Source organism: Vulpes lagopus, chromosome 14 (genome assembly GCF_018345385.1).
Source record: "Vulpes lagopus strain Blue_001 chromosome 14, ASM1834538v1, whole genome shotgun sequence".
Classification (NCBI taxonomy): Eukaryota; Metazoa; Chordata; class Mammalia; order Carnivora; family Canidae; genus Vulpes; species Vulpes lagopus.
This window is the reverse complement of record NC_054837.1, coordinates 12,283,798-12,311,253: the sequence shown is the minus strand read 5'-3', so window position 1 is coordinate 12,311,253 and position 27,456 is coordinate 12,283,798. Positions and strand designations below refer to the sequence as shown.

Sequence of the window (27,456 nt, the reverse complement as noted above, 5' to 3'; positions counted from 1 at the left end):
ATCCCTCCAGCCGCGGCCTCTGCGGGCACAGGGCTGTCTCCCCTGCATCCGTGTCTGTTCTTAGACCCCAGTCCTCCTGGATGAAGGGCTCGCCCTACTCCAGATGGAGTCTGCTGATTGCACTGACCGTCTTGCCAAACAACATCAATTCTGAGTTCGGGATGAGGTTCTGGGTTTGGGAGAGGGTGAGCATTCTCATCCCAGCCAGTGGTCAACCAGTTTATATTCAAATGCAAAAAAACGAGACTTAAAAACTGATTTTTTTTAAAGATTTTATTTATTAATGAGAAACAGAGAGAGAAGGGCAGAGACACAGGCAGAGGGAGAAGCAGACTCCATGCAGGGAGCCTGATATGGCTCTCGATCCCGGGTCTCCAGGATCATGCCCTGGGCTGAAGTTGGCACTAAACCGCTGAGCCACGGGGGCCACCCTAAAAAGTGATTCTTAAGGAGTCGAGGGTGGGGTGGTTTTGATGGGAAGGTCCTTCTAGGGACTGCTGCTTCTCCTCTCAGCCGTCATGTAGGGTCCTGCCTCCTTGTGTGGCCGAGCCCTGATCTGTCTAGGGAGCAGTGGCCTTGGGTGGGCAGTCTGACTCCCTGCTGCACAAACAGCCCAGGGATGATGGTCTAGACAGGAGCAGAGATTTGATGCAGGGAAACTGAGGCACATGGCCCTGCCATGGGGCATCTGGCACTCCGAGGGCATAGCCAGGGGTTAGAATAAATGAAAATACAACCGGAAATGAAAACAAACAGAAGTGGTTTAAGTCAGACGGTAGGGAAAACACTTCAAGTTGTTGGTTTAGTTGTTTAGTTCCAGGACAGAAATTGATCAACTTTGGTTTGGTTCTGACTGCAGTGTTTGTGTTGATAAACACACCTTTCTGCTCTGGATGGAACCTTGGGGTCAAACATCCCACACCTCCTCCACCCCTAATGTGCGTCTCTGTGTCCTCTCACTACCCCCGGACCTCAGAAACCAGTGCTTGTGTTTCTAGTTCACTCCCAAGAAAGAAGTGGAGGAAAAAAAAAGAAAGAGTGGAGGGCTTCAGGCCATCCTGTGGCCTCTGGACGGAGCTTTGGCATCCAGCGCTATAGAGGCCTTGCCTATGGGGGTCATGTGGCCACAGTGGGTGTTAGAGGTGACAGGCCCGGGGTGCAGCCTGGAGCTGCTTCTCTCACAGGACCGAGGGGAAGGCAGCTTTCTGTAGAAGGGGGGCCCTGGGGTTGCTGTGTCCATTACAGGTGGTACAGAGGGTTCTCAGTGCACAGCAGGTACACGCTCAGTACCTGGGGAACCATGTCTGGGCTTAGTTGAGGCCTCGAGTCTCAGGTGCACGCTGGCAGTCTGGGGGGTGAGGCTGCGTGCTGGGGGAGGACGAGCTCAGGGTAACATGTTGGAAGACACATTCAGCAGAGTGCCTAGTACAGGCGGGGTCAGATGCTGGCTGTGCAACCTCGGCAAGGCCTCTCCGTGCCTCAGTTTCTCCGTCTATAAAATAGGGATAACAGTACCTGCCTCTTAGGGTTGTCATAAGGATCCAGTGAGATAGACACACGTGAAGCAGTACCCAGGAAGTTATTAGCACTTGGTACTAATGCTTCATCTCCAGGCATGTGAACTCTCCTCCTCTGCCCCCTCCAGCAGGTCCCAGAGGACACCCCATCTTGGCATCAGTGCACTGGTAGCAATGCTCTTCTGTTGTCTCTAAAAGAAATGTGTCTCAGGGCCTAAGAAAAGGGAAAAATGTAAAAGAAAAAAACCAAGAAACAAAAAACCAGAAGAAAGTGCTTACCCTCCCTCACGAGAGAATCTGGTGACACAAACAGAATGCATGCTGTAGCCAGCCCCTGCCTGCCTGCAGAGCACAGAGTATGAGACACGGCCCGCAGACGCTGTGCCTCCTCCCAGGCCAGGCTTGAGCTGCCTGGACTCTCTAAGCCTTGATTTTGTCAAAATAGGGCCGTGCTCCCCACTCCCTCCGAGAGAGGGTCTTCTCATATGCGTGCCCAGCAGTGTCCTGTGAGCCACTGTTCCTCAGGCCGCTGTGACACCCGGCCACCGGGGACAGGCTGGTGGTTCTGGCAGGCCCTCGGGAGCACAGTAGTCCACAGCACTGATTCCGGCCCCCTGCATGCTCACAGCCACTGAAGGTGGCCAGAGCTGTTGTCACAGTGTGTCCACTGTCCACACGTGGAGGTTTTACTGAGCGTGGGCTGACATCCAGCTCTACCCCCACATGGCCTTTTCAGCTCTCTGAACCTTGACCGTTCTAGATGGGTTTGTAGAAGCCCCCCTAAAGAGCAAACTCTGACTCTGATCTGCCCTAGGCTGTCTCAGGACGTGGTTTCAACGCTGGCGGGACCAAGGCCAGAGGGCGGCCCAGCAGAAAGTCCAGCTTAGGAGGGCGGCTGGGCATCACGGCCGGCGGCTGCTGCTGCAGACCATGGCCCGGTGGAAGGTGCACCATCTCGGCTGTGTCAGGAAGCGGGTGAGGCAGGCAGCTGCTCCCCAGGTGCCACTGTGCGGGGGCTCTCCGGGCCCGGTGACCACCACCTGGGGAAGAGGAGGGCTCTCTGCCAGAACCCATGACCACCAGGATGGGTGCTGGGTGGTTGGGGTCCAGCAGCCGCAAGGCTGCAGGAGCCTTTCTGGGAAGGCTAAGGGAAGCTGGCCTCTGGGTCGGGTCTCCCTCAGGCAGCAGATGGCCCAGCAGAGAAATGTGGCTCATTCTGAACCATGGGGTGTCAGAGCTGGGAGACATCCAGAGTCACCTAGATGCTCCTGCCCAGTGCAAGAGGCCCTTGGCTTCATCTAAGACTCCTCTTGGGGACCGGGAGGCAGGGTGAGGGGGGCAGTTCTCTGGGCCTGGAGCCTCTCACCCCGAAGCTGCTCCCAGGTGATGGGACACGGGGCCCTGATGGCTTTTCACTGCCCTCTCGCCAGCTCCTACAGAGGCAGGGCGCCCAGCTCCTGGCCCAGACTCGCAGCCGGGCCTGCTTCCACCAATGGAAACAACAGGTGGGAGCCAGCAAGAAGCCCCTTCCCCCTCCCACTGCCTCCTGAACCCACATTTAACTTTTTTTTTTTTTTTGTAACTATTTTTATTAAGTAATCTCTGTGCCCAACGTGGAGCTCAAACTCCTGACCCCAAGATCAAGAGCCCCATGCTCCACTGACCAAGCCAGCCAGGCGCCCCCACATTTAATGTTTTTAATTCCACCCTCATCCCAGGGCTCCCCCAACCCCAGTCATTTCCCAACACTGCCAGCTCCTTCTACCTGTGATGGTACAAGTCCAGGTCACTTCAGGGCCCTGTTTCTGCAGTGTCACATTAAAATATATTTTAGGGTAATATTTCAAAAATTAGTATGAAATGCATTTTAAGTCGTTGCCAAGGACTTGATAAGACACCCAGCAGCAAACCTTCCTGTGCACGTGTCTGGTGAGCGCAGCACTGGCTCCCCTTGTTCCCTCCCCCAACGCAGGGCTCTTTGCCTTTGATCTTCCCAAAGGATCACCTTCCATGGCCTCAGGGCCAGGCAGCGCTGGGCCCTTGCAAGCTGAGGGCAACAGCACCTTTCTGAACAGGGTCTCTGGTCCTGGTCAGAGTGGCCTCCCTGCAGGCAAGATTCCCATCATCTTCTCTGTCTGGCCCACAGCTGGCAAACAGGAGGCGGGAGCAGCAGGGCACAGCACGGGCCCTGTGGTTCTGGTCCTTCTCACTACAGGCAAAGGTAATGGGCGCTCCACTCGCCACCACCCCTGCCTCTCCCAGGAGAGGACTGTGCCCCTGTGAAGGGCAGGGTGGGTGGTGGGCACAGCCCCGGGGAGACCCTTAAGCAGAGAACCAGACCTCATCTTCTCCTCTCCCCGGAGGTGTGGGCCGCGTGGCTGGGCTTTGTGCTGGAAAGGCGGAGGAAGAAGGTGCGGCTGGAGCAGGCCGGGCAGGCCTACCACCAGCAGCTCCTCCGGGAGGGTGCCACTCGCCTCTTGCGGTTCGCAGGCGGCATGAAGGCCTTCAGGCAGCAGCTGCACGCCCAGCAGCAGGAGCAGGTGAGCCCTGGGTCCCCCACCCCTCCTCACGGGCAGCAGGTGGGACACAGCATGACCTGACCAGAGGCCTGTTGCAGGCGGCTCACAGTCTCCACCGTGCAGTCCATCGCTGTGCCATGCTCTGGAAACAGAAGGTTCTGGGCCAAGGCAAGGAGCCTCGGCCCGCACCCACCATGCCCCGCAGGAGAGTGACATTTGACAGTCTCCTTCCCACCTGTGTTGCTGCTGGGGCTGGGGATGCTACCCTGGAGACCAGGAGGCCAGGAGATCCTCATGTGCCCTGGGGGGCTCTGGGCAGCCTGTCCCTGGCTGCTGGGGACCCCCAACTTCTAGAGCTGTGAGTAGCCCATCCCTCGCCTCTTGCTCCTCTTGGCCTGGAGCAAAAACTTGGCCGATACAGGAGGGAAGTCATGGCTGAGCCGCATGGATCCCTCTCTCCAGCAGGATCCTATCCCTCCCATTTCATCAGGCCCCAACGAAGGGACCCTGGCCTGTTACTGCAGAACATGGCGGGGAGAACACATAGTTTAAGAAAAAAAAAAAAAAAAAAGGAATAGGCTACAGGGCAGCCCCCACCCTCGTGCCCCCAGACCCGCCAGTCTCCTTGCTTTGCCCCTTACAGCCAGGAAACGGGCTCCCTCTAGGAAACCCCAGTTTGTGACCTGGTCCATCCCCGCACACCGGGCTGATGCAGCTGTCCGCTCCCCAAGCGACCAGCATGGCCTGAGCTTGGCGGAGGTCCCCAGCGGGGCGGAGGACTGGCCTGCGCCTTGGCCTGCTCCACTTTCCTTGCCATCCGACCCTGACAGGGCCTGACCCTGATGCTGCTCCCCCTCTGATGTGGGAGGAGCACTTCCGTCGCCTGGTTTGCTGTCGAGGTCAAATGAGTGGGTGAGGCATCCCCCATGGCATCAGGCTCACTTCACTGGGATTACCGGACGTTCTGTATGGCCGGGCCCACCCCACGTGGTGCCCCAGGTCACCTGCCAACCTGGGGCAAGGGTCTTTCCTTCTCTGGCTGCCAGTCTCCCTGTAAGATTGGAGGGATCGGACTGGATGCCCTAGGCAGCTGGGAGAACAGGCCTGCATTTCTTCCCAGAAATGGTACCCGCTTGGTAAGAAAGCAGCCTCGACGTCCACATTTCCTGCTGGAGCCTGTGCAGAGCCAGAGGCCCCAGGGGTATGGCAGCCTCAGGGGGAAAGGGTATGTTGTGTGGGCTAAGGTGGGTGGCCTCCTTTCCTTCCTGCTCCTCATGGGGGGACCTTGGCCTGACCAGCTCCTGCCTCCTGCTTAGGTCTGAGGCACCTCAGGAGTGTGACCGAGGCCCGGTCTGGCCAGCAGGCCCTTCCCTGATGAGGCCTTTCCCACCAGAGGCCTGGATGGCACTGGTCCCAAGCAGCCCTTCACCCCAGCCCAGGGCCCTGCTGGGTCGCCCTGGCCTGAAGCTGCCCCCCACATTAAAGACAGGCCCAGAGCTGCTGCCCCCTTCATCCTTCATGCCGTGTGGAGTGGAAGCACCTGCCAGGGTGAGTCCTCCTGGTCACCTGGGGGTCATTCTTTGGTTGGGCCTTCGGTGCTTTTCCTCAGGTACTCGGTGCTGCTGCCACAGCTGAACTCTGCTGCCAGAGCTACCCGCGCCGGAGGGCGCAGGGAAGGCACTCGCGTTCACCACATGCAGGTGGTGCCTCCGTCCTAGGGACACGGTATGGAAAGGCTGCCCAGGCCCCCACTTGGGAAGCTTCTATCCTAGAGGTGGAGCCCCAGACACTGCAGACCGTGGAGGGTCCTGCGGGCCCTGAGGAAGCATCTGGATTTTAAGAAAAGTAGGAAATGGTGGGGGCTGGTTTGGCCCACTCTGCACCCATGGCCCAGCAGGTGCTGGGAGCCAGGAGTAGGTGGTGGCTGTGGTGCGGGCAGATCCCATCGTGGGCTGGTTTGGCCCGCTCTGCACCCATGGCCCAGCAGGTGCTGGGAGACAGGAGTAGGTGGTGGCTGTGGTGCGGGCAGATCCCATCGTGGGAGGCCGAATAGGCAGGACCTGCTCCGATGGGTCTGATAAGGGTGAGGAAGGAATCCAGGATGGCTCCTGGGTTTATGGCCTGAGGAACTCCAGGAATAATGAGTTCTTTTACTGTAAGAGGGAAGACGGGGGCTCAAGGGCTTGTTTGGGGTAAAGCCTGGAGAGTCTGTCTTGAGCCTGTCAAATATGAGATAAAGTAACAAGGTTCTGAGTGTGGCCTTCAGAGAGCAAGTCAGGGCTGGAGAGCAAGAGAGTCTGCAATGTACACTGAAGGTTAACTCCTGGGAACCAAAGAGGTCACCTGGGAGGAAAGGGGCGGTGGCTCCCTGGGGCAGGTGACATCCAGGTGGAGGAGTCCAGGCTGGGATGGCACGGTGGTACAAGGAGGCCCACGTGCTCAGAGAGAAGACAGCGGCAGGGTTGGGCCACGCCAAGAGCTGGTGCTGAGGGGAGCTGGTCAGTGTCACTGGAAGGTACTGGAGGGTTGTAGATGTGTGGTCTGACCAGGATGATTGCCTTTGACCACCTTTCCTCACTGATGTGCAGGGTCACGGTTCAGATCAGGGTCAGGGTAAAACCGCTGCTTGGAGAGGTGCTGAGCCAGGCCCTGGAGCAGGGGTGGGACTAGACTGCACAGGTGAGGGGTGTACCTTGGGCTCCTTCGGGACTTCCTCCCTTGTGTCGGGTCTGAAGAAAGGGGCAGGGGTCAGGACTAGACTGGGTGAGCTGGTCAGGTCAAGTCCTACAGCCTCACCTCCCCACGCCCTGCAGTGGGCAGCCTGGGTGCCTCCCCCAGCCTTCCTCCCAGCTTCTGTGCTCACCCGTCCTCCCTTTCCAGGCCTCTGCACAGCCCACCACCCCTGGGCTCACACTTCAGGCCTCACCATCCCCAGCCAGTGTCCCTCAGTCCCGCCTGCTGCTTCCTGGGGACTTCATGGGCACTGGGCGCAGCTCTGGAACCATGGGTGTGCACCCAAAGCCTGTCAGCACTGCGAGCACTCGGGCCGCTCCTGGTGCCTGGGCTCCCTCCACTCAGCCTTGGCCTAGCCGAGAGGGGGGTCAAGATCAAGCCTGTTCTCCTATCACCGTGGGCCACAACGACCTGGAGGCTGAGCTTGAGAGCATCCAGCAGCAACTGCAGGACTACCAGACCATGAAGCAGAACCTCTCGTAAGACCCAGAAAACCCCAGCTGTTTCCCCACAGCTGGCTTTGGGGTGGGGGTATCCTTGGGCAACTTGGGCCCACCCAAGTTGCTTGCTGAGCTGGGTGGTGGAGGACAGAACACAGCCACCCTCCCCTGGAGGTGCTGCCAGGGGCCGGCCAGGCCAGCAGCAGGTGTCTCACTCCCTCAGGTCCTGCCAGCGGCAAGCAAGAAGCCTGCGCAGGTGGCTGGAGCTGAGCCAGGAGGAGCCCAGGCCTGAGGACCAGGAAGCAGAGCAGCAGGTACAGGAAGAACTACAGGAGGTGAGGCCGTAGGCAGCCCTGGAACAGCTTTCTCCACTCCCCTCCCCGCGCTTTGTCTCATCTCAGCCTCCTGCCGGCACCCCCCCCACCCGTCCCCGTCCCCCCCCCCCCCCCCCCCCCCCCCCCGTCCCCAGGTGGAGCTGCAGATCCAGCAGCTGGCCTCTGAGCTCCAGGCCCAGCGCCAGCCCATCCGCGCCTGCATCGCCCGTGTCCAGGCCCTGCGGCGGGCTCTGTGCTAGTCACTGCCCCCGGGAGGCCTCAGCCCACCTCCAGGAACAGAACACAAAGCTGCGATGAGTTTTATTTTTTTATTTCAAAATGTTGCAATTAAATGAATTACTGTTCAGAAGTCTCCTACTTTTCATACAAAAATACTGTGCTACTGATACAGTTGAAAGAGTTCAAATGGCTTCTCCTGCAGGAGAAATTCACAGCGTCCCCAGGAAACCTGAATCCTGGCCCCACTGTCAGCGGCTCCCTAAGGACTGTGTACCTATTACCTGGGGACAGGTGTTGTAGGCACTGACCTGCCCCCCCTTCCCAATACACCAAGGCTCCTTGGCCTCCAACACCAGCCCCTGAATCAATAGCAGCAACTTACCATGTTTCTGTAGGTCTGGGTAGGAGGGGAGGATGAGCTTCCCCCGGCCCCTCCTAGGCCACCACTACCTGCCTGTCCATTCACTCGGGACACCATTCAGGGGGCTCAGTAATTGGTCCTGCCACTGGAAAGAGGACTCGCCAGCTCTGGAGAGTCCCTCACTGGGGCCTGTAAAGCGCCATGCCATGGTGTCCCCCCCAGAAGATGCTGGCGGAGCCAAGGATGATGTGTTCAGCCACAAGTGCAAAGAGACAGCTTTTCTCAAACGAGCAGGGTGGGTGAATTGGGAACAGAAAGGGTTGTGTTAAAGGCCACATGGTGCTGCTCTGGGGGCAGCACAGCCCAGTCGGTGCAGGTGAGGCAGATGGGGAGGCTGGAAAGCAATGATGAGAGCAGCAAGAACACACATAACCACTTTTCTGTCTTACAACAGAAATCAAGACCAACGGGACATCCAGCCAGGAGACGTAGGGTCTCCAATTTATACAATAGGTTAAAAAATCTCCAAAAGGGAATTTGAGATCATCTTGGCCTGCACATTCTCTCTTTTTAGGGTAGGAAGAGGGAACGACGTAGGTCCAGGGTCAACAGGGACTCTGACTTCATCTACACCTCGGGGACGGCAGGAAGCAGTCACCCAGGTCCTGCCTGGTTGGACCCCACAGGCTTGAGACTGTCCCCTTCCCAGACAGCCGTGGAGGCTCCTCCTAAAAGACCCTCCCGTTTCTGTCTGAAAAAGCTCCCTCAGTAGCCGTTGCCAGGAAGGAGGCCCTAGAGTGAGCCCAGAGCCTCTCCGAACCGGATCTTCTGTCCCGCTTTCAGCTTAAAGTTGAAATCCTTGGGGGCCTCAAAGATGAGCACGATGGTGGAGCCCAGGTTGAACTCGCCCAGGTGCTCGCCCTTGCGCATGGGGATGCCCTCCTTGTTGGCGTGGGTCACGAAGCTGAAGTCATTGTAGGAGCCCTTGCTATAGCGTGGGCTGTTTGTGTGCAGGTCCTGCAGGAGGTCAGGGGCAGAGTGTGGAGTCTGCTCCTGGACTCGGAACACACCTCTGCTGCCTGTCCCCAACCCAGCCTGGAGAGGTAGCTGGGGACAGTGACTTGGCCCATAAGCCAAGTCTAACAAGACAGTCCTGAGACCCAGCTGTGAACTAGGACATGGGGGCCACAGAGGAATCAAACCCCAATCTCCTCCAGCACCCAGAGCTGGCCAGAGGCAGTCGCAAGCTGCCACTAAGAAGGGCGGGCACCAGCCGCCCTTCCCATCCGTTATGCTCCACCCTGAGCTTGACATTCCCCCTGGGTTCCCCCTCCAGCCATCTCTAGCCAAGCAAGTAACAGCACATCTGGCATGGGGACTGGCAGAGTGGGAACCCAGGGCCCAGCCCCTCCTTGGGGCAGCCACTCCACAGAATGAGGCCTGGCAGGGGACGTGCCCTTCTAGAACTCACAGTACCGACGGACCTGGCTCCATGGGGAAGGGGGTGGGGGAACCCCACGTGTCTCAGCTCTTGGGCCTGGCTCTGCTTACCCGGTCAAAGTAGATGCGTATAGAGCCCACGTTGGTGGCCCCCACGGCCGTCAGCGAGAAGAAGCCGTGTTTCCAGTCCCCAGTGAGGACCACCCGCTCGTTGTGGCAGAAGAGCTCTTTGATCCAGCGGGCCATGCCAGGGTTCACGGACATCAGGGAGCCTATGGGGACAGGGACACTGCCATTTCCCACCCGCAGGGAGACCAGGCTCCCCCGGAGCCCTACGTCCACCCCCTGCTGCCCACACCTGGCCAGACTAAAGCAGTTGCCTTCTGGCCTCTGCACCCCGAACGTGGAGCCTCTGGCCGACCTGGGAAATGGCGCCGGTGGGAAACGGTCCAGTCGGTGGGAGAGTGGAAGCAGTGGTAGTCCCCAGGGGCCAGGTAGATGACACAGTGGTAGAGCTCATTCCCTTCTCGAGTGACCAGCTGGTTCCTGAAGGAGCCGCAGGGTGTGGCTGCGGGAGGCAGACACAAGCACCAGGCTCTCAGATGGGTGCCTGAGCCTGTGCAGCCTCCCCGTGGGCTTCCAGGAGCCCCAAAGCTCCACGCGGCCATTCCATTCCTCCCCATGCCCCCATCCTCCTTCCTGACGACCAGCCCAGCCACACCAAAACAGGGCCCCAAGACCACCACCAGGCCGCAACCCACCTGGTGCAAAGGGCAGGTCATCTGTGGACGTGCGCGGACCCAGGAAGGACTCCAGTGAGTAGGTGACCCCCTTCACCTGCTCGACCTCACAGTTCTTCACCTGCCCGAAGTTCAAGATCTTTCCATCTGAAGGGCTGATCTGGAAGGGCCGAGAAAGGCTTGCTGCTAGGGAGGCAGGGGGACTTGGGGCCCAGCCTGGGAGGAGGACCCACGGGCCAGGCCACCCGTGGAGACTGCCGGGACAGGTTCCCAAAGGCCCAGGTAAGAATCCCACTTCTGGAGGAGGGAACACAGGGCAGGGTGGGGCCTCACCACGCTGTGCAAGCCACACACAGGCCGGGCCTGCGGCTTCAGCTTGCGCCGGAAGAACTCGCTGAGGTTGCGGTAGTGGTGCAGGTCCTCCACGGCGGCCTCCTTCATGTTCACCCCGAAGGTCCAGATATACAGGCTGTAGACAGGCCGGCGCAGCCAGTGCGGCAGCTCCACCTGGTTGAGGCGGCCCCAGGCCCGCGACAGCAGGCGCGTGGGCACCGACTTGTACAGGGCCACCTGCAGGCCACGAACGGGCAGGTGAGCGCACCGGCCTGCATGCCCCCCAACACCTCTGCCCCGGGAGGCCTAGGCACCCCTCGATGGCTTTGTGATGTGGTTGCTTCCCACTAGGAACCAGACTGAGCTTCCTAAACACTCACAAAGCGAGTACTGGCCAAGACTGACACAGTTGCTTAAACTCAGGTGCCTCAGTCATTTTACATACTGGTCCAGTAGCAAGAGTCCCAGGCCCCAAGGGGGGAATGCCAGCACGGTCTCCCTTCTTTAGGAAGGCAGGGTGTCAATGGCTCTGCTACCTGCACAGAGAGGCTGTGGCCCAAAGGGTACACAGGCCAGCCTACAGCCCAGAGCACATGTTCTGGCCTGAACAGGACGCAGAGGAACCCCCTCCACACTAGGTCAGGGACTACGGCGTGCACAGTACCACTGTCACCAGAGCCGGCACTCCAGGCCTGGCCACCGAGCTGTGTGCACCTGGGGCTACTCCCTGGAGGTAGAGGGGAATCGGCCCCCTGGCCTCCCCCCACCTCCCTGCCGCTGTCTGCTGGCACCCCCAGCCAAACTCTCAGGGCCAGGAGACCTGGAAGTGGATGCCTCTTAAACCTCGGGTGCCACCACCACAGCAGGACCTGCCTCTAACCAGTGGCTGCGGCTGTCAGCCCGACCTAGACATCAAGTCCCCAGGGTGTAAAGGTAATTTCATTCCAACTTTAAACACCTCTACAGTGTACTGAGTGGTGCCCCAAACTCCTCCCAACTGACACCCATCGGAGCCCAGGGGTCCTGGCTTGAGGTCAGCCTGCCCAGAGACCCCAGGGAGCTAGGCAGCCCTTCCCCAGCCCTGCCTGGGGCTCTAGGTCCATCCACACCAAAGGGGCGCAAACAGGCCCCGGCCTTCCAAAATCATCCCCTGGTATCCAGGAATTAATTTGCACTCTTCTCAAAATCACCCCTAAGCTCTCTTCTGTCTGAACATGGGAAATCAGACACCATTTTCTGAATGCCCAGCATGGGTTCCTCCCAGAAGCAGAACCCCCAAATGACACAAATACAGGCAAGGAAAACAGGCAGCATAGACTGCAAGCCCTCAAGGCTACCAACCAGTCCGTCAGGGTGACCGTCCCAGAGGGCTCAGCACCCCCATCACCTCCAATCTGACAAATGTCTCCTCCGCTTCTGTGTCCTGGGTTGGGGGAGGGGTCGGGAGGGGTGAAGGCCGGGCCAACAGCCTGTGCACTTACCCTGCTCACGGGCCTCCATCCCACCCGGCTGAGCGGTCGGAGGGCACCGAAGGGCAGGAGGTAGTAGAGGACCGTCAGGGGCCAGGAGCGCAGTTTCAGGGCAGGTCTGGACATACAGCTCAACTGTCCTAGCCTCCGCCTCAGGGCCAGCTGGGGGAAGTGCAACCTGCAGAGCAGATGTCCATGCATGGCCAGGTCAGCGGTCAGGGGCTGGGAGGCCCCGCCCCACCCTCCGCAAGTCTGCCTCTCCACGGAGTCCAGCAGCACTGGCTGTGGCCCCTCCACCCAACACCGTGCTGCACTGGGGGCTTGGCTGCCTTTGTTCGGCCCACTTCCATCCCAGTCTCGCCCACCTGCCTACCAGCTGAGGAGGACTGGGAATCAGAGGCAGCACCGGGAAGATGGGGTGTGCAGCCTGCATCACAGCCCCCCACTCCCGGGATCAGCTCTTCCCGCAGAGGCACCAGGGAGACAGTCTGATCTGGAGCTCCAGCCGAGCAACAGCACAGAGCGGTGGGGAGTTACTGCAGCCATTGCACTGCAGGTTCTTGGCAAACCTCTTTATGGCACCAGGCCTCATCTCCTCATCTGATAAACTAAAGGGTTGGGCCTGACAAGATCCCAAAGGGAACCCTCCACGAGCATGTACCAGCTGAAGTTCCATCCACCTGCCTGGTCTTTTTACCACAGATCAGGTGTCCAAAAACAGACCCAGAGCCTGATGTGGGGAGCCTCCCCACCAACCCTCAGACCACCCCCCAGGTCTGCTGGGGCTACACACACACCTGAGCCATGCCCCTTCTTTCGGTAAAGGTAGTGGGTCTTTCCCCATACCCCACCAGCCCAAATTTAGTGCATCCAGCCTTGTGGGGATCCTAGAGGCTGGGTGGGCCTTTCCACCAGAACCTTGGCCTCCTGACACCCAAGTCCCCTGGTCTCAATGCCAGGCACTAGAAAATGCTCCTGAGGGGCAGCCTGGGTGGCTCAGCGGTTTAGCGCCACCTTCAGCCCAGGGCGTGATCCTGGAGTCCCAGGATCGAGTCCCACGTCAGGCTCCCTGCATGGAGCCTGCTTCTCCCTCTGCCTGTGTCTCTGCCTCTCTCTCTGTCTCTCTGTCTCTCATGAATAAATAAAATCTTAAAAAAAAAAAGAAAGAAAACGAAAATGCTCCTGAGGCCCAGTGCGGCCACCAGGAGACCACATTCCTACCCACTCTGGGACGGTTCCTAGGCCTCAGTTTCCTCATCTGCAAAAAGACTGCATTCAACTGGAAAAATCTAAGGCTCCCTTCTGCACCTTTGTGCTCTCAGAGGAGCCACGTCCTCTTGCCCCCCAGTTACTGAATAAACCAAGGAACAAAGAGGTATCTCAGCTGATACTAAAAAAGAAAAAAATAGGAGAACCAAGCTGATGGCCGGGCACCTGCTGTTCAATGATGGCACAGCTCTCCAGACTCCCTCCCTGTGTTCCTTGTCTCCCACCCCGCCCCATCCCATCATGTTTACAAAAGGTCTGGGAAGGTGGTAGGGGCTAAGCAAAGCTGAACAAATCCCCACTGTCCCCAGGGCTTCCCCCACCGGCCCTGATCACTGCAGAAGCTCAGGGACCAATCCCAGAAGAGCAGCAGCTTTCCCCAAGTAGGGGGTGGGGCACCCGGGGTGGGGGCCTGGGTGCAGCAGACACTAGGCCACCAGCCCGCTCCGCCTCCCCAGGTACCTGAAGCGGGCTCTCCGACTCAGGCCCCCGGGGCCAGGCCCCTCCAGCCTCGGGGGCTGATTCCCTGGCCCCCTGCTGCCACTTCCACCGCGGGGCCGCTGGACGTGAACTCTGACCTTCCGGAGGTCGTGGCGGGGCACAGTGGGGTTAGGACGGGGCCGGCGGCATCTCACCATTTCGCCGCTCCGAGCTCAGGTCCTCGCCGTGCCTCTGACTGACACATGGTGGGCGGCGCCAGGCACACTCGCCTTTGTTTCTCCTCCTTCCTCCCTTCCCCCCAGCCAGGAGCTCCTGCGCTGTCACCACTCCTCGGGCTGGCAGCCTGGTGGCTGGTGGGCGGCTTCCCAGCGGCTTCCCAGCTTGGTTGGGTCCCGGCCAGCTCAGGGGGCGCAGGTTAAAGGTCGGGGCTATTGCAAAGACAGGCACTGGTCACACATGCTCGGGAAGCGGCGGGAGCCCGGGACACAAGCCCCTGCCCTCTGCCCACTCTGTCCCCAGGCTCAGCCACCTGCCCACTCCAGTGAGCTGATGGCAGGGAAGGGACCAGGTGCCTGTGAGCCCAAGAAGCACAAGTGGGAATCTGAGCCCGGTGCTCCAGGCGGGCACCCAGCGTCAGCCTGTCTGTGGCTGGGCAGCCCCTCCCTCGCCAGGACCTGACCCATTTTTCCATTCAGGTGACGAAGTAGCATCCAAGGAATGAGGGAGCAGGAAGGCAGGAGAGGCACAGGGGGTTAGACGCTGGACACCTACCTGCTCCAGCTCTTTCCTTACTGTCCCCCTGGGCCTCAGAGCCGCCCATCCCTGGTACCAGCCCTCCCCCCACCGCCCGCAAGGCCTCCTCAGATGAGCACACATATGACCTGACCTGAGGGAAAACCAACCAGGACTGAAGCCCAAAGCAGCCCCCCCTCCCCATCTTTGCTTTGGACAGCACTTTGGCCCTGCCTGGTGATCTGGGAGGACACGCCCAGCCTCCACAAGGCCCTCACAGATAACAGGGAAGGAGAACAAACATTCCACAGTTGCTGCTGTCTAAGCCCAGGGACAGTCAAGGCCCCACCCAGCCTGGCCTCCAATCCCAACTGCAAGCCACAGGGGACAGGCGCCTGCCACCGTTTTTAGATGCAAAGATTCCGGCTCTGAGGGAAACTCCCAAGGCAGAGAATGGACCCAGCCAAGGACTCAGTCCCAGGCCAGCGCTGACCCTCACACAGCCAACTGACTGACCGAGCAAAAGGCCCCACTCAGACATGGCTCCACTCACACCAGGGTGAAATGTCCGATGCCCAGGCAAAGCCACCTCAGCCAGAAGTGAAGATCCCAGCCCCTGGAGAGTCAAGTCCCTGGGAGTGCAGTGTGCAGTGGGAGCCAAGGCTGACTAAGGTCGGGAGGTCAGCATGGATTTCCAGCCGTGACCAAGGAAGTGGCAAGGCCTGGGCTACCCCGGGCCTAGACCCCTCCAGCAGAGATCATCTCCCCAGGCCACTAGCCTGAGTGGCAGGACAGCTCACTGTGGGTGAGCCAGGACCATGCCCATCCACCCAGCCTCACCCAGAAGCAGCTATGTACACAAGTCTCCTCTGTCCCAAGGGCCAGGCCCAGGGACCCATGGACAGCCCCATGTCTATCCTCCACCCATGCTGAGCCTCCTGCTAACTTCCTCATCCGTGACAGGTCACCTCATCTATATCGCTCATGTACTGAGCACACACCCTGCCACTCCATGGCCCACCAGGCCATGGCGCCCCACATGGACCTTCTGTCAGCATCCTGGGGAAACTGGCCCAGAGGGGTTAAGGGCCGGCAGGGTTGGGCACAGCACCTGGCTTCCAGGACAAGGCTTTTCCCCCCACTCTAGAACGCTCAGACTGAGTACATGAGATTCGCAGTGGGGCAGTGAGGCCTTATGGGAGAGGACAGGAGCCCCAGTCTCCTCTTGCCCATCTCCCTCACTATCCTATACATGGGGCAGTGACCACGCAGCATGCAGCCAGAAAGGCACGTGCTGGAGCACCCTAGCTTGGTCCAAAACTTCAGGTCCTCAAAGCAAATTCCTGTGTGTGCCTCTGCCATTTCATTCAACCTAGGGCCTCCAGTCCCAGGGACTTAGCCAGGCCACAGCCTAGGAGAGCAAGGTGGGCCCTCACCCTTCCTCCTGCAGTGCAGGGTGCTCGAGGGGCACACAGCTTCTAGACTCTAGAAACTGCCCCAAAAGGCTGGAAGGATGTCCCCTGTCTCCATCACCACTGTACTTCCACTTCCAAAATGGGACCAGAACCAGACTGTCAGGCTTCTTTCAAATCACCATGCATGCCCCCAAAGGTCCCCAGGGAGCAGACATGAATTCACCTGTCCCCCCAGCCAACAGGCCTGGCACCCTCTGTCCAGCTCAAAGCTGCAGGATGGAGGGAAAGGGATCCCTAAGGATCATTCATTCCTTCTTGCTTCCCAAAGGCTGAGCCACTTCCTAGGCCAACAGTGCTCCTGCCCTCCCCATCTCAGTGCCCCACTCTCCCCCACACTTGTGATGACCCTTAGAGCCCAAGCCAGAACTTTCTCCTCTCAGGCTCCCTAGAGTGGGACTAGGGGCTCAGGCCAGATGAGGAACCTACAAGGAGGTCACCCTGAGGCGGGGAAGTACAGACACCTTCCCTCTGTCCCCAGTCTCAAGGACACTGTAGAGAAGAGCTGTGAGCTGTGACCAGTAGGAACTTAAAGTTATCACAAGGCCTAAGGGCCAGCCACGATGAACAGGAGAGTTCAGAGGCTTTTGTAGGGGACGGGGACAATCCAGTTACTGCAATCCTAGCTGCCTTGCTGGCCCTGAGAGCTGGTACAGGCCTTGCAAGTCACAGGTGCTCTGTGGCTACCAGTTTCCTCATCTGAAAAACGGGAAGGGTCACTCCTCCTGCTCACCCTCTCGAGGCTCAGATCATAGCAGTGACCTTGGTCCAGAACTCTACTCTGTTCAGAAATACCACGCCTCACTTCCACCGAAGACCTTGGTGCAGCCTCATCCCCTGGACCAAATTCCTAACACCTCACCTTCATTTCCAAACCCACACTCTGGGAGGAGAGAGGTTTGCTCCCAAAGGCAAGATTGAAGGCACAGAGTAGAGGCAGCAGTTCTGGAAGAGCCCAAACCCAATGGCCCTAAAGGACCAAGTAAAAGGGTCACCTTTGTCTGGATGTCCTGTTCCCGAGCGGTGTTCAACATCCCCAAGTACCCCTCATAGCTTGTGATGAAGGCAACACTACCCCTCAGTGGAATGGAACATTCCAACTGAAGTTAGATGGATGGACACAGGCCAGTTACCAGTTATGAGAGGTGTGGGGGCAGGGAAATTGCGGGAGGCACGTTCCTGCCTGGTTCTCTCAGACATTGGTGGATTTAGGTGTGAGTTCTGGCAAGGCCAGGAAGGCAGGAACAGAGTCAGGACTGTCTGCCCACACCTCCCCCCCATTACCCCCAATTCCCTGAGCACCAAGGGCCTTGCATCCAGGTCCATGTCCTGCCAGAGACAACCTGAGAAATTTGCTCTTGCTCCCTGAGCAGAACTCTCCCTGGGTGCCAGGATCACTCCTCCTGAAGCCTCAGCTGAAAGCCTCGGAGTCCCCAAGTCCTATGTGCACCTGCCTGCCTTTCTGAGCCCACTTCCACCCTGGAAGGCAGGGCTACTTTCCTCCCCCAGCTCACCTGAAGCACGACACAGGCACCTGTGTCCAGGGGGACCAATCACCCCTTCCTCCCTGTGTTCCAGGGCCAGAAGCAGACAAACCTCAAATACAGGGAACAGGGAAAATGGATTCTCCCCAGGAGAAATGGGTGAGCCATCTTGGGGAAGCCCTCAGCAAGAGAAGAGGAAGCAAAGAGAAGGGCCCAGAGACGTTTCTTTCAAGCCGGTGGCCGGGGAAGGGCGGGTGAAGGATGGGATAGTACTCCCCACAGCTCAGGGCTTCCTTAAATATCCCAAAGGAAAGGAACCTTCTCAGAGATGGGGCTCTGCACAGAGCAGCGTGTCACCCCCGCTAGGCCCCTGAGGTGAGGAACTGGGAACACCTCCGGTCCCCACCCAGGAACATGGCACTTCCCTCCCCGACTGGTGCCGCCCGCCCCGCAGGCAGCACTGAGGAAATGGCCCGGAGCTCTCAGCGCAGGAGGGGACAGGAGCCCCAGCCCAGCATTTCCCCTTTCCCCGCGGGAGGGCAGAGGGGGGATCCGCAGGAGATGCTACTCGACGCGGCGGAAATGAGCTCATCCGGCACAGCCCGTGACCCACCATGTGGGGCAGGGGAAGCCCGCAACAGGATGGAGACGGTGGGGGGGGCTCTCGGCCCAGTGCCCCGCAGCTCCGAGGGGCGAGCAGCACCCAGCGCGGCCGGCTCCGGCCCCAGCGCTCGCGGGCTCACTCACCGGCAGGTGGTCCTGTCCCTCCGGGCTTCGGGCACTGACTCTCAGGGAGGCACCGCTCGGGGAGGAAGCCTCAGCGGGCGGGGATTCGCTCGGGCCACTCAGACTGCCCAGGGGCGGGGGCAGAGGGCGGACACCAGACACCGGCAGACAGACATGCTCCGCCCTCGGGCCCAGGCCCGGCCACCGCACCCAGGGCCCCTTTAAGAGGAGGGGCTGCGGCCAGGGGACCTGCCCCACAGGTCACGGGATTTCTCGGCAACACCTCCTGGGCCAGGGGGCTGTCCTCCCTGCCCACCTCCACCCCAGGGTAGTCCCAGGCCCCCACATGTGGGTGACATCTCCCAGGATCAGCTTCCTGGGACTGAGCGGAAAGCCACCTCCAGCCACCTTTTCTAGCCCTTGAAATACAAAGGCCTCTAAGTCCTGGATCCTTCCCACACCCCATCCTGAAGGCACAGGCTGCCCCCAGCCCCACCCTCGCCCCCGCTCCTCCTACCACACTATATCTGGTGTAGACCAAGGGACCAGAACCAGTAAGTAAGGTCCCCTCCAACCTTGGGCTGCGAAGAACTTGTGCAGTGATTCGTGCAGTGTTTTTCTTCCCTGCTAGATGGCAGGGCCCAGCCTAGGGGTCAGCACCTTATTCCCATGCCCACCAAGCACTCTTGCTCCACAAGGGATAGAGAAAGAAGAAACCTGCTTAACATTTTCTAGATGAGACAGTGTGTCTGACCAGAACACAAAAGAAAGAGTGTGGAATTCAGGAGCCGGATTAACATCTGGCTGGGTAGGTCAGTACCCCCTCCAACAGTCAGACTGCCTCAGAAGGCTCAGTCTTCTGCTCTAGACTACTGATCAAGAGTAGGAAGTTAGGGAGTAACTTCCTAACTTCCTCTGACCACTGAGAATTTGGTTTCTAAAGCAACATCTGGAACAGGAAGAAAGGGCCTTTTGGCTTGTTAAGAGATGGGCAGCTGAGCACAGGCAGCCTGGAACAGGACATGGTGCTGTGCAAAGGCCCCCACACCTGCCCTCATCTGGATCCACCCCAGCAAGTGACAAGCTACAAAACTGGGATGCCGCAGCATGGAGAAGGCCAGAAGACAATTAAGGTCCCTCCTCATGGACTTCTAGAATACTGGACACCCACAATGCAGAGTAGGAACAGGGCAGCAGCACTATGTAGAGTTCCAGCCCTCTGGGGTTTGGGTTCCAGGACATAGCTGGTGAATATCTGACATGGGCTACACTTCAAAGTCTCCTAGCCTGGGCCCACTGGATTCTCTGAGCCTTAGTGAGACTTAAGATCCATTCTTACCCCAGAGCTCCAAGCAAACACACTGTGAGAAGGATAAAAATGAGTTAAAGCAAAGGGAGTTAACACAGAATCCAGGTAACACTAAATTCCAGAATCAGAGAGATCCTGGAGGACCATTCTAACTTCCTCAAAGCTGCCAGTGTTTCCAGATCAGGCTCAGTCCAAGTTACCCTAGAGAGAGAAAAACAAAAGCCCGGGTTCTGATTTGCTGAGCAGCCTTTGAAGCACCAATGCTCTTCCTGTAAAATGAGCAACAGGGCCCCTCCACATCTACCAGAGTTCCTTTATGACCATTCTAAGCTTCTCAGGCAGATTGGTGTTTAGAAAACTCATAAATTCAGGATCCCTGGGTGGCTCAGTGGTTGAGCATCTGTCTTCGCCCCAGGGCGTGATCCTGGAGTCCTAGGATAAGTCCTGCATGGGGCTCCCTACAGGGAGCCTGCTTCTCCCTCTGCCTGTGTCTCTGCCTCTCTCTGTTTCTCATGAATAAATAAATAAAATATTAAAAAAAATAAAACTCATAAACCAGCCCTAAGTCTGTCTTGACATCAGCCTTCTAACCTGACTTCCACCACGTATGTTTCAGTAAGGAAATGCCTTCTAGATTCCAGACAATAGTTAAAAATGACCTCTGGGAAAAACAAAAGCCCTTTGGTAAGTTTACATTCCCACCCTCAATCCGGTCCCATCTTACTGGGACACCCCTGTGTGGGAGTGCCACCTAGCGCCACTTCAAGGCTCTGCAGGCCCCAGGCCATTTGGCCACCAGCATCTGTGAAGGGGCATCCCAGGTCAGTGAAGCCACTGTAGCTCCCTGCTGAAGGGATTTCAGGCACTACTTTGCCAGGGGATGAAGGTAACGGTGGGGCAAGGGTGGCAGGTGCTGTCTGCTAATTCCCATTCCCTGGGGGCCAGGAGAGGCCTCCTGAGGAAGACTGGTGATGGCTGGTGTCTCATGGCTGGCACAAGAAGCCATGGGCAGGTTAGCCTCTCAAAAGTCTGGGCAAGGAGCCAGAACAAGCATGACATGCCCTCAGGAGATTTCCTCATCTGAAAGCTTCTCCCAGCCCTTGCCAAATTCCCTCCTCAAATCTATGCATGTTTGTTAGTTCCACCAACAGCTCCTGGAAGAGGGGTCCTGGAGGAGGGGTGGTCTGCAGCATGATAAAGGAAACAAAGTGATCTTTGGCAGAAGAGCCTAGCAGAAAGCTCCACACAGGGCCCTGAAGGTGTCTGAGCCACCCTGGACTCCTTCCAGCCCCAGAGCTCAGCTTTGTCTTGTTCCTCCTCTTCTTCGGGCAGAGTCCTGGCTCTCCCACACACTGGCTGCCCAAAACCTTGGGAGGCAAGTTGTTCCCGAGAGGTGAAGGATACAGACAAAGAGCTGTCCTGGGCTGGAGAAGGCAGGGAAGAGGTAAAGGCCCGAGGAGGCAGGCCTGGGGCTGGCTGTACTCCGGCAGAGCCTGAGTGACCTGGAGGAGTGGCTGCCACAGCTCCTCGCGGGGAGGGGCCCTGAGGACCCTGAGATACCCTCCTGCCCTTGAACGAGCCCAAGATCCTCTGAGGACAGAGCTGGGCTGTAAACTATACCTGAGCGGGCGAGAGGGATCTACTTCTCTGCCAACTTGACTGTTTGCCCACTTCAACATCCACATTTCCTCAACACCTCTTAGGTAAGAAGTAAAACAGTCTAGGCATACCTTGGAGATATTGCTGGTTTGGTTTCAGCCTACTGCAATAAAGCAAATACCGCAATAAAGCAAGTCAAATGAACTTTTGGATTTTCCAGTGCATGTCAAAGTTATGTTTTACATTTATACCATATATTAATATATTAAACATGCAACAGCATTGTGTCTAAAAAGCAATGTACACGGGCACCTGGGTGGCTCACCACATTGGGCTCCCGGCTCAGTGAGGAGCCTACTTCTCCGTCTCCCTCTGACTCTCCCACCCTGGCTCATGCTCTCTCTTTCCCTCAAATAAATAAATAAATAAAATCTTAAAAACAACAAAAAAGCAATGTATGTAATTTTAAAATATGGCTAAAAAATGTTAGCCACCATCTGAGCTTTTAGCAAGTTGTAGTCACTGATCACAGATCACTGTAACAAATATAATAATGAAAACATTTGAAATATTCCAAGAATTACCAAAATATGACACAAAGTGAGCAAATGCTGTTGGAAAAATGGCACTGACAGACTTGCTAGCCTCAGAGACTCAGGGTTGCCACCAACCTTCTATTTGTAAAAAGAACCCAATTATGTTTGAAGTGCAATAAAGCAAAATGCAAAAATGAGGTGTGCCTGTATGTACTGAATCTCTACTCCCTGCCAGCATGGGATGAGGTATCTACACATACATCTTTCTCATTTAATAACCTTATGAGGGAGTTAATAGCAGCCTGTTTACAGATGAGAAGAACAAAGCTATAGTAATTATATAAAGTTGTAAAAAGTGCAGAACATGTTCAATACTGTTCAGGGTCCCAGACACCATAGCACAGAGGAGTATGCCAAGTGCAGGCCAATGGGGCTCCAGGTGGGTGGGCAGGACACAGGGACAATGGGCACAGGACAATGTGTGGGCACAGGCTGATCTGTCCTCATTCCTTTTCACAAACTGGAATGCAGCACCATATATTTTTTACGGTTCTAAACTAAGGCTGGAAATAAGAAAGCAGTGCTAATGCAGGGCATGAGCGTTTATACGCACCCAGCTGCTCCTGACTGAGGCCTATTGTCTACACTGCTGGTCCCTGAACACCTCCTTGCCACAAGCCCCATGGCCAGTCCGAAAATGAACAACAAAACTAAGCTGTTGTTATGCTTAAATACAAACTGCAGCATTTAGAATTGAAGTTTCATAATGACTGCAATGTACTTTCAAACATTTCAGAGAAAAATAAAAAATATATATACACATACACAGAGATAAAGTAGATATGATAAAGGTGTGTATGTGGGTATAACTTTATTCTCTCAATTTTCCTACTCTGTTCTAAAGTGTTCACATTATAAGAGTTGGAAGAGTTTGCTTTAAACCACAGAAAACGGGATCCCTGGGTGGCGCAGCGGTTTGGCGCCTGCCTTTGGCCCGGGGCGCGATCCTGGAGATCCGGGATCGAATCCCACGTCAGGCTCCTGGTGCATGGAGCCTGCTTCTCCCTCTGCCTGTGTCTCTGCCTCTCTCTCTCACTGTGTTCCTATCATAAATAAATAAAAATTAAAAAAAAAAAAAACCATAGAAAACACTTAAAATTCTGTTACTGGGTAGAAAAACCCAAGACCACATTCCACATGCAGAGCTTCTACTGCTCTTAGTGAGACAGTACAGCCAGGCCCATTCTCAGCATCCACTGCTGCTGCTTCACACTGAGGACCTCAGGACTGAACCACTTACTTGCTGCCCACTCAGCCCAGGTATATTCATCACCCTCAAGTGCCTGGCTCCACGCTGGGTGCTGGTGCTGGGTACTGGTGTTCAAGGCGAGAGCCCTTTGCACGTAACAGAAGAGGCCAGATGCCAATCATGGCTCGCTCTGCAGCCATCAGTCCATCCCTCTCTGTGGAGTCACTTCAGAGGCTGGCAGGAAGAGGGACAGGAGGATTGCTTCCTCCCCAACGGGCCCATCATTTCCATCAGGCCAGCTTTCCCACCATATGTATCTTTGTTCTTAGGTCCAATAGTCAAGGAAAAAAGGACACCTTAGAAATGCTAGACCAAGGAGTCTATCACCAGATGTCAACCTGCATGGAACTCAAATCACCTTAGGTGTTCACAGGAAACCCTGGAGGCGGCAGGCTGCACAGCTATGCACTCCCCCCAACCCCCACCCACACACCTGACATCCGATGTTACCTGGTAACTTTAGGTTCATAGGTGTGACACACCTTCCACCCCTCTTGTTAAGAAGTGCCTATGAAGGTTTTGGTTCCCTTTTTGACGAGGACAAAAGAACAATGAGTACATAAAAATGCGTACCCGCAATCACAACTGCGACACAAACTCAGAACACATGACAGCTCCAGGCACACCTGGTTGGCTTCTATCCTCTGTGCTGTTCACTCAAAGCCAGCTCTCTGTGGAGATCCGTGTCAACCACCCTCCTTTCAAGGCCAAACATCAGACCTGCACAGTCTAACTGAACAGGCACTCTGACCACAAACCCAGAGCTTTTCCAGGACATCATGGGTTCTTGAAAAGAAACTCCTGGAAGCAGCTCTACTCCAGGCTCTCTGACCACCTCAGCTCCTGCTCTAAGGGCAGGGAGTCTTCATAGTTTGACAAGGCTGGGAGCCCTGTTTCTGGAGGAGCATGGATTCCTTGTTCCATGCCATTCAGTGTAAATGTTAAATTTACAAATACTCTGAGCCAGGATAAACATAGAACAAATGTGAAAAATGCTGAAGTGGACTTGCATTTAAGAAAAGCAAGTTACTGGGCAGCCCTGGTGGCTCAGGCGGGGAAGCCCTGGTGGCTCAGCGGGTTTAGCGCCACCTCCAGCCCAGGGCGTGATCCCGGAGACCCGGATCGAGTTCCACATCAGGCTCCCTGCATGGAGCCTGCTTCTCCCTCTGCCTGTGTCTCTGCCTCTCTCTCTCTGTCTCTATGAATAAATAAATAAAATGTTTAAAAAAAAAAAAAAGAAAGAAAGAAAAGCAAGTTACAAACTGAATTAAGGCACCAGGGTCTAGCTGTTCCCTATTTTTTCTACAGCTCTATGTGAAGAGAGCTACTCTACCTCTCCATCCGCTCAAGTCAGAAATCATGAGTCATTTCCCATTTCCCCCCAACCAATCCCTCAGTGCATCCTGTCCACTCTCCCCTCAAAATACACCCAGAATCAAGCCCTTCCCCCACTCCCAGCTCCCACTCTGACCCAAGCCACCACCTTCCCTTGCTGGGATACTATAAGATCCTCCCCCCAGCCCCCCTGCCTCCACCCCAGCCTTCCCTCAATGTATTTCCTCAGCAGCCAGAGCAACCAGATCAGAACATGCATCATTCAACCCTCACTCAGAGAACAGGCCCAGAGTGATACAGTCCTCCAGGGCTTGTACTGCTCTGCCCTCTGCACCTCCAGTCACAAAGGCTCTTGCTCTTCTTCAACAGTAACAAGTATACTGTCCATCTCAAGACTCTGCCTGGACTGCTCTCCTCTCAGATGCCCCTTGGCTCACCCTTCTGCTCCTTCAGTCGCCATTCAGGGGACACTAAGCAACGCACCTTCAACACACCTACTACCTACCTACCAACCTACTTCCTTTCTTCCCTCTCTCCCTCCCTCCCTCCCTCCCTTCCTTCCTTCCCTGAAAGCCTCAGACCAAGCATGGCTCTACCCAACCCAGATATCTGTGCCCACTACCTGTTTAAGCCTTCTACATGGCATTTGAACCACTGGACATGTCCATGTGTCCATTTGTTTCTTATTTGTCTCACTCACTAATAAGGGAAGATCTGAGGACAGAAGCTCTGGTTCTACTCACTAGTGTATCTCCAGTATCTCAACAAGGCTTAGTGTATAGATGGAACACAAAAATCTGTTGAATGAATGAGTGATTTTAAAGGGAATCATGTTCATCTATGACAACTTCTGTTTTGCTAATACCCAATGTGGTTCATATACTCAACAATGCCAACTACAAATAAGTACAATAATTTTAGAAGCCACACACATACCACAATCCATGGTAGGCATCCAGAGAGAGCAATTCTATACATAGGCATTTGCCCTAATGAGAAAGCCTATGTGTGAGGATGTGCTCTACAACATTATTCATAATGGCAAAATCTACCAGTGCACCACAATCCACTGTGAAAATACTTAAGATTCTTTCATGCCACCTTGCAAAATCATCCCATACAGCAATGCATATAAGGCAAAAAGGCATAACACAATACAGGTGTATCTACTTACAGAGAGACAAAAAGTGAATGTATGAAAAATAAAGCCCAAGGTTATGCACTCATTGTCATATGGTGGGAATGAGAGGGGATCATGACTGTCCTGTTTTCCAACATTCTCTCATAGCGTTATATCATCTCTGTCATTTTTTTAAAAAGATTTTATTTATTTATTCATGAAAAACACAGGGAGAGAGGCAGAGACACAGGCAGAGGGAGAAGCAGGCTCCATGCAGGGAGCCCGACATGGGACTCGATCCCAGGTCTCCAGGATCACAGCCTGGGCTGAAGGTGCTGCTAAACCACTGAGCCACCTGGCCTGCCCTCATCTGTCATTTAAAAGAGGAGAGAGGGGGCAGCTGGGTGGCTCAGCGGTTTAGCACCTGCCTTCAGCCCAGGGTGTGATCCTGGAGACCAGGGATCGAGTCCCGCGTCAGGCTCCCTGCATGGAACCTGCTTCTCCCTCTGTCTATCTGTCTCTCTGTGTCTCTCACGAATAAATAAATAAAATCTTAAAAAATAAATAAATAAAAGAGGAGAGAGGCACCTGGATGGCTCAGCTGGTTACAGAATGGACTCTATCTTAGCTCTGGTCATAATCTCAGAGTTGTGAGATCAAGCCCCATGTCAAGCTCTACACTGAGCATGGAGCCTGCTTAAGATTTTCCCTCTCCTTCTGCTCCTGCCCCCCTAAATAAAATGAAATTAAATGAAATAAAAGAGGAGATGGATTTTCACAAGTGTGCCAAGATGATCCAATGGGAAAATGAGTCTTCCCAACAAATGGTGCTGAGAAAACTGATATCCACATGCAAAACAATGAAACTGGAGCCTTTCTTACTTTACACCATTCAAACGTATCAAAAACCTAAACATAAGACCTAGAATTTTTCTTAGAAAAATCTAATTTTTTTCTTAGAAAAAGTGGGAAAAGAGTTCTACAATATTAGATTCAACAATGACTTCCTAGATAGGACACCAAAAACAAAGGCAATAAAAGTAAAAATAGATAAACTGGGCCTCATCAAAATTAAAAACTTTTGTGTATCAAAACATACTATCAAGAGAGTGAAAATACAATCTACAGGAGAAAATATCTGCAAATACATATATCTGGTAAGGGTCTAGTATTCAGAACATACAAAGAACTTCTACAACTCAACAAAAGAAAGCAAACCATCCAATGGAAAAACGGGCAAAGGACTCGAATAAACATTTCTTCAAAGAAGATACAAGCATGTGAAAAAGATGCACAACATCACTAATCATTAGGGAATGCAAATCAAAACCACACTGAGGGCAGCCCCAGTAGCGCAGCGGTTTAGCGCCGCCTGCAGCCCAGGGCGTGATCCTGGAGACCCTGGACTGAGTCCCACGTCGGGCTCTCTGCAAGGAGCCTGCTTCTCCCTCTGCCTGTGTCTCTGCCTCTGTGTGTGTGTGTGTGTCTATGAATAAATAAATAAAATCTTAAAAAAAAAAAACTTAAAACAAAACCACACTGAGATTCCACTTCACAGCCATTAAAATGGTTATTATCAAAAGTGCGTAAGTGTTGGTGAGATGTGGAGAAACCATAATTCTTCTGTATCGCTAGTGTAAATGTAAAATGGTACAGCCACTGTGGGAAAGTCTGGCAGTCCTTCTGAAAGTGAAACACTTATGACCATATGATCCAGCAATTCTACTCCTAGGTATATACCCAAAAGAACTGAAAGCAATGACTCAAGCAGATACTTGTATACTAGTGTTCACAGCAACACTATTCACAAAAGCCAACTACCCAGTGGAAATGACCAAGTATGGATAAATAAAATGTGGTATAAATCCATACAATGCAGTATTATTCAACCTTAAAAAGAAATGAAACTCCAACAGATGCTACAAAATAGGTAACTCTTGAAAAACATAGGGCAAATGTATGATTCCACTGATATGAAATATCCAGAATAGAAATACCCAGAAACAGTGGTGATTAAGGGC

The 27,456-nt window shown here is 55.3% G+C and overlaps 2 protein-coding genes across 13 annotated transcripts in view; one reads left to right on the top strand and one right to left on the bottom strand.

Annotated features, from left to right (window-relative positions):
- SFI1 (SFI1 centrin binding protein) overlaps window positions 1-7,893 on the top strand; it is a 97,584-nt gene extending 89,691 nt beyond the window's left edge. For 7 of the 9 annotated variants that reach the window (XM_041729370.1, XM_041729369.1, XM_041729376.1 and 4 more), the window contains 10 exons: window positions 2,332-2,492; window positions 2,948-3,022; window positions 3,664-3,738; window positions 3,881-4,057; window positions 4,135-4,394; window positions 5,157-5,261; window positions 5,353-5,584; window positions 6,917-7,248; window positions 7,433-7,544; window positions 7,679-7,892. In XM_041729370.1, the coding sequence (XP_041585304.1) occupies window positions 2,332-2,492; window positions 2,948-3,022; window positions 3,664-3,738; window positions 3,881-4,057; window positions 4,135-4,394; window positions 5,157-5,261; window positions 5,353-5,584; window positions 6,917-7,248; window positions 7,433-7,544; window positions 7,679-7,783 (1,634 nt within the window). In that variant the 3' untranslated portion in view covers window positions 7,784-7,892. Of the gene's footprint in view, window positions 1-2,331; window positions 2,493-2,947; window positions 3,023-3,663; window positions 3,739-3,880; window positions 4,058-4,134; window positions 4,395-5,156; window positions 5,262-5,352; window positions 5,585-6,916; window positions 7,249-7,432; window positions 7,545-7,678 lie in introns of all 9 variants that reach the window. The other 2 variants (XM_041729371.1, XM_041729373.1) reach the window with 2 other exon arrangements.
- The window catches only part of PISD (phosphatidylserine decarboxylase), a 45,192-nt gene continuing 25,574 nt past the window's right edge, over window positions 7,839-27,456 (bottom strand). Inside the window, exons 1-8 of one of the 4 annotated variants that reach the window (XM_041729379.1) lie at window positions 18,249-18,674; window positions 14,008-14,241; window positions 12,119-12,284; window positions 10,638-10,874; window positions 10,326-10,464; window positions 9,986-10,132; window positions 9,676-9,836; window positions 7,839-9,141 (exon numbers count right to left, since the gene is read on the bottom strand). In XM_041729379.1, coding sequence (XP_041585313.1) covers window positions 8,917-9,141; window positions 9,676-9,836; window positions 9,986-10,132; window positions 10,326-10,464; window positions 10,638-10,874; window positions 12,119-12,284; window positions 14,008-14,057 — 1,125 coding nt within the window. In that variant the 5' untranslated portion in view covers window positions 14,058-14,241; window positions 18,249-18,674 and the 3' untranslated portion in view covers window positions 7,839-8,916. Of the gene's footprint in view, window positions 9,142-9,675; window positions 9,837-9,985; window positions 10,133-10,325; window positions 10,465-10,637; window positions 10,875-12,118; window positions 12,285-14,007; window positions 14,242-18,248; window positions 18,675-27,456 lie in introns of those variants that run through there. The other 3 variants (XM_041729380.1, XM_041729381.1, XM_041729378.1) reach the window with 3 other exon arrangements.